At 38.1% G+C, this 11598-nt stretch overlaps 1 protein-coding gene across 1 annotated transcript; it reads right to left on the reverse strand.

Annotated features, from left to right (window-relative positions):
- Window positions 1–6770: 6770 nt before the first annotated feature.
- LOC120736311 lies at window positions 6771–10240 on the reverse strand. The gene is made up of 10 exons (XM_040036333.1): window positions 9916–10240; window positions 9435–9575; window positions 9155–9294; window positions 8902–9038; window positions 8703–8796; window positions 8460–8559; window positions 8185–8342; window positions 7813–7999; window positions 7514–7641; window positions 6771–7427 (listed from the first exon to the last, which is right to left on the reverse strand). The coding sequence occupies exons 1-10, from the start codon at window positions 10037–10039 to the stop codon at window positions 7110–7112; spliced, it is 1527 nt and encodes a 508-aa protein (XP_039892267.1). The 5' UTR covers window positions 10040–10240; the 3' UTR covers window positions 6771–7109.
- Window positions 10241–11598: the final 1358 nt, after the last annotated feature.

The raw sequence follows: 11598 nt of genomic DNA on the forward strand, positions 1-11598 counted from the left end.
AACATCAGCTCATGTTCTACTGTTTAGTTCTTCAGTGTTTGAGCCAGCTGGAGCACTCAATAAGAATACAGCTGATTTTCTGTCAGTGTTTATTAGGACCACATGTTTGTGTTTGTGGGGTTAACTCTCATATAAAATTGCTTCCTGATGGAGAAACGCGCACTGACCCTGTGACATGTACTGCTGCAGAAAGAAGAAGAAGCAGAGAGACGCGTTTACTGGCTGTCAAACTGCTGCTGATCGCAGTTACTTCTTAGGATTGATGTCAGGGAGCAGACACCATTTATAGATCTGAGATCATTTGAACATTATTGTTACGTTAGGACTCAGGCTGCACATGTTAAAGTAGATGTGATGATCAGTTCATTGCTTCTTGTTTTAGGCTCGTGCACATTTTAGTTGCACTGAAGCCAGTTTATGACGCTTGAGCTGAACTAAAGTCAGTGTGTTGTTGGTGATGTAAGGTGCAGTCGCAGCCACACAGTTTATGTCTCTCTGACATCAGAACAGAAAAGCAGCAACAAGTCTCAGCTGACCTGCTGTCACTAACAAGAAGATCAAACTTTGTGTTTAACATCGTCCTCGTCTCTGACAGCTTCAAAGAAAACTCCTCCATCGCCCTGAAGAAAAGGATCAACTTCATCTAACAGAAAGTTTTAGGATTTAAATGGAGGAAACATCTCTGTTATGGCTGCTCTGTAAGTTCACGCTGTGTATTTCTGGAAGATTCAGATGATGAAATCTTTAAAAAGCTCATAAAACACTCTGTAGTTTGTTTTCAGTGATGTTTGTCTGTAACACGAATCTTCTTCACATGTTTGAATTCAACAATCTTCCTCCTTCCTGCTCTGATTCTGCTTCAGTATTTCCTTACAATCAGCTCACAGAGATGTTGTGTCTGCTCTGCTCTCTGATCACTTCATTAAACACCACAAACTCTGAACTAACCTGAGTTTAATTTCTCTTTAGTTCTGATCTCACTGCTGAGCCTCAACACAAACCAAGGTCAGTAACATCATGTGACAAACTAAAGGACCAGAATGTGTTTTATTCTATTTCTCAGATACTTCATGCAGCTAAAGTCTGACAGTTATGAAATATAAGCATAATGAGGATCACACTCTTTTCTCGTTTCTGTATTTATTCATCCATTTTTACAGCTGAAAAAGACAAACTTACTTGACAGATTATTAATTTTATGAAGCTTTCATAAAGGCTGTGAGACTGAAAGTGTTTATTTCATTATTTTAAGAGTCGTGCTTATTTACTGCCTTTAGAAAATAATTGATTGCACACAGAGATGCATCATGTTGCAGCAAAAAACTTAATGGTAAAACATAGATGAAGACATATTAGCATAATGGAGACTTGTAGATGACTCTGTGACTTTTATGCTGAATCTTGATAAGCTGAGGTAAAGTAAAATACATTTGATGTTTAAAAAAACAACTGGAATACTCATGTGATTGTTTTATGTATGGTGTTGATTGACTTTAAGAACATTAATACAAGAAATAACTGTATTAGAGACAAATCCAATGTAAATACTGTAATGATATGCTTATGGTAATGTCTTCCTGTCATCCATTAATGAATTGTAAAAGTCAGCAGGTCAATTAATCTAGTAAAAATACACTGAATTCTCTCACAGCTCGTCTGACTGTGAGTCCCAGCAGCTCTCAGTTCTTTAAAGGAGACTTTGTGTCTCTGAGCTGTGAGGAGGACGACAGCTCTGCTGGATGGACTCTGAGGAGAAACACAAGCAAACAACAGAGGACTCAGTGTGGAGATGGGTGGGGAAAACCAGCTGGTTCTTCCTGTAACATCACTGTGTTCCCTCATGACAGTGGAGTTTACTGGTGTGAGTCCAGAGAGGGTCCCATCAGTAACATGGTTAACCTGACAGTCACTGGTAAGCTGAGTGTGTGGAGTTAGTGTTGATGAAGCTGTGTGTAAATGGATGAAATGCTGTAGTTTGTCTCTGTGTTGAGGTGGATCAGTGATCCTGCAGAGTCCTGTCCTCCCTGTGATGGAGGGAGATGACGTCACTCTGCTCTGTAAAACAAAGACCACTCCCTCCAACCAGAGGTGTGGACTCGAGTCATTAATTTTATGACTTTAGACTTGACTTGAAAAAATGTTCTAAGACTTGTGACTTGACTTGGACTTTTACACCAATGACTTGGGACTTGAATTGGACTTGAACCGGTTTACTTGAAAAGACTTGATATTTCACCCCAAATATAAAATTTAACATGCATATTATATAGAGATTGAAAATGTGACGTCATTCAGGGGTAAACCGCAAAGGATTCTGGGAACTCGTGGCAAGCGGTACTAGCGCACGCAGGCTTTCAATTAAAATCAGTTATACAGCGATAAAAAGAAACACAAAAATGGCAAGAAGCTGTTGTATTATTAACTGCAATAGCCGGTCGCATGACAGCCATGGGAAGCCGACGGGTAAAGAGATCGGTTGTTATCGGATTATGTCGTTGAAGAGAAATTGTTCGAGCCATGTTTCCGAAGTAACAAAGACGCAACTGGATTGCAGCCATTCAAAGACCAAATATAACGTCCCAGAACACTCCAGCTCACAGGTTAGTCTGCTCAAGCATTTACACACAGGTCAGTCTGCTGTTGTAGTTAATGTGTCATTTTCATAACATAATTGGTGATATAGGTTACAAGCAAGTCTGGCGCTGAACAGAAATTGTCGCGCTATGCTCCTTTGTTTGTTGTGCATAAATAGTGAATTGTCCTGACACAATATGGCGTTTCGCTTCTGTTATTATGGTACATTGACAAAAACATATACTTTTATTCACAGGATAAAACAGGTTTTTTGTATCACCAATCGCCCAGTACGATTACAGCATACAGTATTATTGTCACTGCTACATTTCTGTGATGCTACCAGAAATTATTTCCACTACTAATTAATTACCCTTGAGCTCAAAGGTCCTATTAATAAACGTTAACGAATGTGTATTTATGACGACGATTTGTGAGACTGGTAAACTTATGATACGTACGATGGTCTTTACTTTCTACACGGTGCATTTCAAGGTCCTGCACCCATCCGTCGGTAAACTGTACCTGGGCTTGTTGCAGTGACCTGAAGTTACTAAACTTCATGAGTGTATGCACTCACTCCAAGAACCGTATAATTATAAATATGCATATAAATATGCTACGATGAGATAGCTGACTTCATCTAACTAGCAAATGTTGTCCAGGCTCCGTTGGTGATGCAGTTTTTTTAAATATGTATGATATTTTTGTCATGCGATTTTAAAGCTGGTCCTACAATCGCATCCAAGAATAACATGCAGCTTATCTCAGAACTGTCGGTGAAAATTATTCTTGGAGCTAGGTTTAATTGAGCTGCATTTTAAAGAGGTGCAATTTCACAATTTGTGTATATTTTCTAAGTTCACTATTTTGTCATGTGTTGAGAAAAACACAGATTTAAAAATTACATGGTCTAATATTTACATTTAGCATAACTGCAACATTATTTTTTCGTTTTTTTTTTTTAAAGACTCGAAAGGACTTGAAATTCAAAGTTTCAGACTTGTGACTTGACTCGGACTTTTACACCAGTGACTTGAGACTCGACTCTGACTTGCCTGACATTACTTGAGACTTGACTTGAGACTTGAGGATAAAGACTTGAGACTTACTTGAGACTTGCAAAACAATGACTTGGTCCCACCTCTGCCTCCAACCTCCCAGCTGCTTTCTATAAAGATGGCGTCTTCATCGGGAAGCAGCCTACAGGTCACATTACCATCCAGCATGTTTCCAGGTCTGATGAAGGCCTCTACAAGTGTGACATCAGCGGTCATGGAGAGTCTCCATCCAGCTGGATCACTGTCACAGGTGAGGAGCTTCACTCTGATTTTCGCTCTTATTTCATCCACATATTCACCTGAACAGGTGGGATTCTCTCTGCAGGTAAACATACAACCACACCTCCACCCACCACTACACAGTAAAATTCGGAGTGTTAAAATAACACTTAAAGAGTTAAATTTAACACTGGTCCCGAGTCTATTTGGTCCCATTCGGAATTGGTGTTAAATCAACTCTTTCTATAGTGTTAAAATTTTAGAGTAAAATTAACTCTAAATAGAGTAAAAATTTAACACTGAGTAACACCGCAGAGTGTTAAATGAACCTAACACTACTAGTAGTGTCATATTATTTACTCTAACATAGTGATAAATTAACTCTATTTGAGTAAAATTCCACTGATTTTTAACACTGAATTGAGTTATTTCAAGTTAACACTGGGGGTTCAAATAACTCTGATGAGAGTTGATGTTACTCTATACTGTGTTATTCATACACTTTTTCTTGTGAAAAATTAGCTCTCATAGAGTAAAATTTTAAATTAATTTTACACCAAGTAGTGTTACTAAAACTCTTCCTCTTCCAGCATGAAAACCTGGTTTCTAATAATGCTTTAAAATATAAAACAAGTAAGCAAAAACCACAACTAGATAATACGTTTAACGGCTTTATTTTGATGTCAGGCTCAAAATATTAAAACATCTCATGTAGTGTACATAAAACACTACACACACAAAAACAGTCATAAAACACTTTAAAACAATGAATTTAGTTCGGCATAAAATGACAATACGGAACCACATACAGGGAGGAATTAGAAGTGCCATACTTCATTTGAAGATCAAATGGTTTGAAGTAACACAGCTCTTTTATGTTCAACACCTTCAGCACCATATTGGGGTGCATTCTGACCTTAAATGCATGATAATGGTCATCAAAACACAGGGTTTCCATCAGTTTTCCACAGAGCAATGCAATGTCATCTTTCACAACAATACTTTTGATCTTATAAAACACTGGAATCTCAGACACTACCTCTGTACAGATGATAAAGTCAGGGCGGTACTCTGTACCATGATGTTTTATCCACTTAGCTGAAAAAACACTGGTAGACAACGCAGCTTCAAATTTTAAAGCAATTTCTGGACCTTCTTTCAGCTCTCCAAGTATCACCATCTTTCCTGGTCCTAAAGCTAATCTTTCGAGGCTAAAAGACTCCCAATACATGGCCATACAACTTTGGTGTTTCTTGGCCAATGTCATTGTAATGTTTTTAAAGCTTTTTAATTGCTTCTTAAAGAAGTTATGTTTGGCTTCGTAACGCATGCACCACATGTGTAGAATTGGGCCAATATTTCGTATACTGCGAGGGTAATGTATCATGAAGTGATGCTTTGGTAGGAGACTGAGTGTAGGAAATAACTGCTTGAAGAGCTGATGATGATCAATAATTAAATGTTTGAGGTAGATGGTCATACCTTCTGACAGCACTGGTGAAAACACAATATTGACAATTTGTAGAAGCAGAAGTAGAAGATGCCAGTAGCTATCACCCACCTGTACCAAATCGCCAAACATCAAAGGTACATTACGCAATAAGCACCAAGATTGAATTGCATTTAGTCCTAAATCATTACTGCCATCAAACAACTTTACCCTTGGTGGGCGATTTCGCTGCTGATTGAAGCCATAGTCAAAGGCATGTATTCTACCAGCAAGTTGTTCAGCACTTAGGAAGTTCTCCTGAATGTACTGCAGCACAAGTTTCACCTCTAACTGAGCAACTCCCTCCAAAATGTCATGCATGATATCTACAGAAAAATTGTTGGCTGTGTTGAAATATTTAAGTGAATTCAAGAGACAAGTGCGTTTCACACCACATACATGAGGTAGCGTAGGATCTCTTTGTACACTTTCACAGTGCTGCTTATGCATATCAAGAGTTCTTAGTGCAACACCAGAATCATCTTCACAGAACACACTTTGAAAACAATCCTTCTCAAGCAGACAAAAACGACAACAATATCGAGCTGCAAATGACTCCACGAACCCAAACAGACTATGCAAGCCAAGATTGTCCCCAGTGACCTGGATTACAGTGCCATGAACCAAGTGTTTAAACATGGGAAGTTTCAGTCCCTCTGTCTCAAGAACTTTCAGATCATTGACAAGTGGCTCAAGGATTGAATTAAAGCCATAACGCTTTGAGTCTTGTGCATGAAAAAGAGCACACAAATGAATATTGACCAACAACGAATTAAAGATTGGAGGAAAATTCCTTAGTGTAAAGTATATTGCACCTAATTTATGTACACCCTTTTTAGAGCCCAGGGGATTTGCAGTTTCAAAGTCATCATAAAACAGTTGAATTTGTAAGGCATCTTTTTCTGAAGAAAATAGGGGACATCTTTTAACATAGGCAGCATCGATTAAGTCTGCATACACACCTTCTCTGGACATATTCCTAGACTTGAACATGTCGACAACATGGGGGTTTTGAAAGATAGTTTTCAGTGTTTCCAAAATAGGAACATATGCAAACCTATCGGTTACAATGACTTGATCAAAAGTCCCTGTGATCTTGTTTCTTCTACTGTCAAATCTTGTGCCAAGCACCATTTCAACAGGTTCAACAGTTGCCCATTTTTGTTTAAAGTGCCTATTTCGTTTAGCTTCTGAATTTAACAGTGTGAATGGGTTTTCAAAGTTTTTGAATGACTGCTCTAATTTCTTTTTACTTGAAGTGTCCTGTGAAGGTAAGCTCTGTAAAGCTGCATCTTTAGCCTGAGTATGAATCTCAAAAAACACTTCCTCCATTGAGGAGACAAAACTATTCACAGTAGATTGGCTTAATCCAGCTGCCCTGAGCTGTGCAACAGTAGAGGCACACATATCCAAAGTGCTCTTATTTGAACTTTTCAACATTTCAGATCTTGTGGGTGTTTCTTCTACATTAGTTGACACCACCTGCCCTGTAGTGCTAACTTCTTTAACTGCCACATCAGGCTGTAAATTAACATCAGTGTCAGCCTGTTGGTCGAAATAGTTAAGGTGTTTGGTATTTAAATGTTTTCTAAAACCTGAAAAAGTGCCAAACACACAGCCACAGTCACGCTGGGCACATTTAAGGCGAAGATTTCTTCCAGGTAAGTAACCATGGACTAACTGTAAATGCCTAACAAGCATGTTTGAACCAGTAAACTCAGCCTGACAGACAAAACACTTCATGATGGAGAATTAACCTTCAAGCCCTAACGAAGCAACCTTGTCCTTATTTCAGCTACTCTGGGACTTTCTTTGATTTTGCCAACATCTATATTGTACACAGTGGTTTGGATGAACGTGTACATGTTGTGAAGCATGGTGTTGTAAGATGTGCCAAACACAAAATGTGCTTTAAACAGTTCATCAAAAGCACCAAGTGAAGAGGTAGACTTGCATGGTATGGCATTCTTGTCAAGAATAATGAAGAACTGGTGGATGTCATGCTTTTTCACCCCAACAGCCAGGAGGTAGGGTTGAGTGCTGGTAGTGATGGCATCAAGGTGCTCTTGGATATTTGTTCCAGTCTGAAAAGACAAATACAGACAGGCAATAAGAATCAAGTGTTTCTTAAACTGGTAATTCATACCATAAAAATAGAAAAGAAACAAACCTTCTTGAAGACCACAAGACGCCTTTCTGCTTGAGAAGCTGACACCTTTCCTGGTCTCTTCCGACCCTGACCAGATGGTGGAATCAAATGTAATAGCAATAGAATCGCTGAGAGGTCACTGTCCCAGCCTGAAAAAAATATTTGTTTTTAATAAAGTTGAATCATCCTCATCAATAACAAATTTCAATGCATCTGCATTGACAAAATGTTTGAGTAGACCCAAAATACAAAAGGACAGCTGTTCTGTGACAAACATTATATATCCTGTGAATGTTCTAATTAAAGAAATAACAGCTCACCAATGTCAGCATTAACTTCAGTGGCATCCTCAGGAGGGTCAGCTGCCAGCAAGAGTTCTTCCAGGTCACTGGTAGAAGGAAGCTTTCTGCCTTGTTGGATAATCTTTCTTTTGAATGTTGTTGGCCACCTCTCCAGCAACCTGCCTGATACATCCTCACCAAACATCAGTACAAAATCCTGTTCGATCTGTAACAGGGATAGAGAATCATATCTGCTATCTGCAAAAAATAAAATGTGTTTACATTGTCAACGTAATGAAAAATATTCACCAAGCCTTTGATATCTTTGAAACGTGGAAACACAGACAGTATGTTGCTTGACAGCAGGGGGTCAAGGACCATGTTGTGTTGATAAACAAATGTCAACTTCATCTTCTTCTTGACTGTGTCTTCATCAGCTGAATGTTTCATCAGAGAGATTGCTTCCTTGCACTCATCCTCACTCAGCACGTTCTCTGTAACAAACTGCAACTCTCGTCTGACAGTTGGTCCACCACACTGGTCTTCACCCGATGATCCATCTCCTGGTGCTAGACAATATGAAATACAACTTTATCAAAACTAATAATAACATTTGATAACCATTATTAATACAGAACCACAATTTGGAACTGTATTATACGTTTCCACTGAATTATAAGTGTTACCTCCAGATGTTAATCGCCTCTCTTTAGCAGTGCATCTCTGTATGGTTTTAATCCTCCAGGCCAAGTACCCAGTGCCACTCTCGCCATCATAATAATGTTCCTTGGAGAGTGACATATACAGACATTTTGTTTATTAATTTATCAGTAAGTTATGTGACCATGAACAGTTGATAAGGACATACATTTTGGCAGGATTTAAAATTTTGATTTTAGTTGTATCAGTTATTGCTGTTAGCTACTTACATAGCCATTTTTTGAGTACGGGTCACTGAGGTAAGGGAAAAGGGTTACAATTCCTCTGGCATACATTTCTTTTACCTGCCGTGGTGGTGATGTACTGCAAGATCAAAAGGAAAAGAACTAGTCAGCTTCGCTGGAATTAATAGAGATTTAAAATAATTTGAAAATGATAGTAAAAATCACAGGGCCAGAAATAAATTACCCATTTTTTTCTGTCATGTCAGCTACCAGTGTGTTGACCATTTTTCTTCTGGTTTCATCCACCAGGGACTTGGTCCAATTGTACTCATTTATTATACGTTCTCCACCAGGTTTGCTTGTGAGAATGGATTCCACCAACTGGAAAACACAATAAAAACATTCTACATGTTGATATAACCACTACAGTTCAGAACACTTAAACTACAAACAAAAAAGACACTATTAGAAGAATGTGGAAATCTGTTAACTCTTACTTGCTTAGCTTCTGCATCCAGCTTCTGACGTTTCCTCAAAGGGCTGTCTGAAAGGATGACCGTATCCTGTGAATCTGATGAATGTGGCGATGATAACTGGAACCGCTCAGGAGACACTTCTGCAACAGATGTTTCCAGACCTTAAAAATAGGAGCAAAACAAATCAGTTTACATGGTCCCTCCATAGACTCATTTTATACACTCTTTGATTAAACAATGTAATAATGACACTAAAAAAAAAAAAAAGACATCCAATGAAACACAAATCACTCAAACAAACCTGTTTCATATTTGATGGTTAGTACCCCGGTTGAGGGATCTGTTACTATATCCTCAAAAACATCCTCATCCAACTCAGTCCCTGAATTATCAAAAACTTTCACTCCTTCTGTTACGGCTGGCGCACCAAACTTTGCAAATGCTGGAAACAAGCACACAAGTTTGTGTAAACAAAAAGACATGACATTTAATGTTTTGTAGCTTAAAATGAAGATCATTTCAAGATACTCTTTCAAAAATGAGTCAGATAAACAAAGGCTAAATTATTAAGCGCCACTAACATGCTTGACAAGTGGTAGATTAAAAGAAGTGACACTCACATTATGCAGTTTCCCCCCCCACTAAATATACATTCATAACTAAGATGCTTCCAAAACACAGATCATTTTCAATTAATCATAAAATGCAGTTTGAAGAGACTAAATAACAAAAAGAACTTAAAGCCCCTTGTACACCTTTTTAATACAATGTTGGTTTCTTACCGGCAATCAAAAACTCCTTAAGGCTTGGCTCAGATACTCTAACAAATTTCTGCACACCTCCCAGTTTTGCTTTAAGCAGCATGCTTCCTGTAGACCGTAATTTCTTATAGTCAGTGCTCTTCATTGAACTACAGTAAACAGAAAATGTGAATATTAAAACAGTCCCATAAACAGTCTTGCAATGTGATTTCTTACACTGTATGTTACTTTTATGTCAGTGTAACAAGGTGTCAAGATATAATCCTCAATACAAAACGAAAATAATAACTACTACTTTTTACCATTTGTCTGACCTAACTCAGCACTAGGGAGTCAGTATTTTGTTCATCTTTAGTTTAACATACTGAACAGTCTGGTAACCAAAATGGAAAAAAGCAGCAGGGTAACTTTTGTCAATACCATCAACTCACAATAAATACAAACGCTGTCATCTTAAATTCAAACTACTAAAATAATGCATTAAAAACTGAATCCTGGACATTTTGGATATTTTATCAAGCTTATAACACCTGCTGGTTGTAATCCTGTAACTGTAAAATCGCTGAAGACAGCCGAGTTAAAATAAGACAATAACCTTACTAAAAACGACCTCTATATCTGGTACCTAGGTATCAAAAAAAGAAAAAAAGAAAGATGTAACATTTAGTGTACAATTTTAATTAGTTAATGCTTGAGTTAGGTAATTTAAAATTTAAGGATAACTAGCGAATTGCCCGCGCACTGAGGTTAGCCAAAATGCTAGTTAGCTAGCTAATGTTAATATGTAGATCCCAACACATGGAGGGTTTCATTTAATGGAATTTCGAACATGCTAGAACACAACACAATCACCACTACACACTGAAATAAATTTTGATAACAAGCCTTACAGTCCAACACTGATATCAGTCAACTTTTTTAGCTAATTAACAACCTTACATTAGCATACAGACAGTGTCACATTTGCTTCTGGTACAAAATGAAATATATAATAAACATGGACAAAAGGAATGTAACCTTATTTTAACGTGCTACCTGTGCTTAAAATGTCGAATTGTTGGTTCAATAAGTAAATATGAACAACTTACCCTGCAACTGATGTGAAGAAAACGGCGTCGTGAAAAATCCTCTTGGTTTGAAAACCAGTCTGTGGTGGGAGGAGCTTTCTAGAGTAACGTTGACACTGTCTCTTTTAACTCCAGGAATCATCACCCACACTGGGGGTCGTTTTGCTCCAGCTGTTGTTATAATGACTCTATTAGAGTAAATACACTTTAACACTGCTGATTTAACACTGGGAAATTTACTGTGTACAACTATTCCCACCGCTCCAGATCTGACCGCTGACTCCTCTCTACAGCTTGCATTCAGAATAGTCCTCCACCTGGTGGTTTTCTCTCCATATATCATCTCCACTCTCATCATGATGTCTTTATATCAATGCAGAGCCAGAGGTAACACTGAATCATTCACTGATCAATGAATGTGCTGATGATTAAATCCTGTCTCTTCATGAAGAAACAGCCGATAGATATTCTACATTTGTTTTTGTTTTTTCAGGAAATGGCATCAGTGATTCAACCAAGCCCACTCTTCCTGACCAGGGATTGGATAATGAGCATGATGATGTAATCACTGATGTCACCACAGAGTATCACTTCTGAATCAGAGCTCTGTTGTGTCTCTGTGAGTCTCACTAACTTT

This window comes from Simochromis diagramma, unplaced genomic scaffold (genome assembly GCF_900408965.1).
Source record: "Simochromis diagramma unplaced genomic scaffold, fSimDia1.1 OVJJ01000703.1, whole genome shotgun sequence".
NCBI classification, from domain to species: domain Eukaryota; kingdom Metazoa; phylum Chordata; class Actinopteri; order Cichliformes; family Cichlidae; genus Simochromis; species Simochromis diagramma.

Coding starts and splice junctions, on each gene's coding strand:
- LOC120736311 (XM_040036333.1), bottom strand. CDS start 10,039: ATGAAGAGCACTGACTATAAGAAATTACGGTCTACAGGAAGCATGCTG. Junction 9,576..9,915: donor TAAGGAGTTTTTGATTGCCG/GTAAGAAACCAA, acceptor GCTTGTTTCCAG/CATTTGCAAAGTTTGGTGCG. Junction 8,000..8,184: donor AAGACACAGTCAAGAAGAAG/ATGAAGTTGACA, acceptor TCCCTGTTACAG/ATCGAACAGGATTTTGTACT.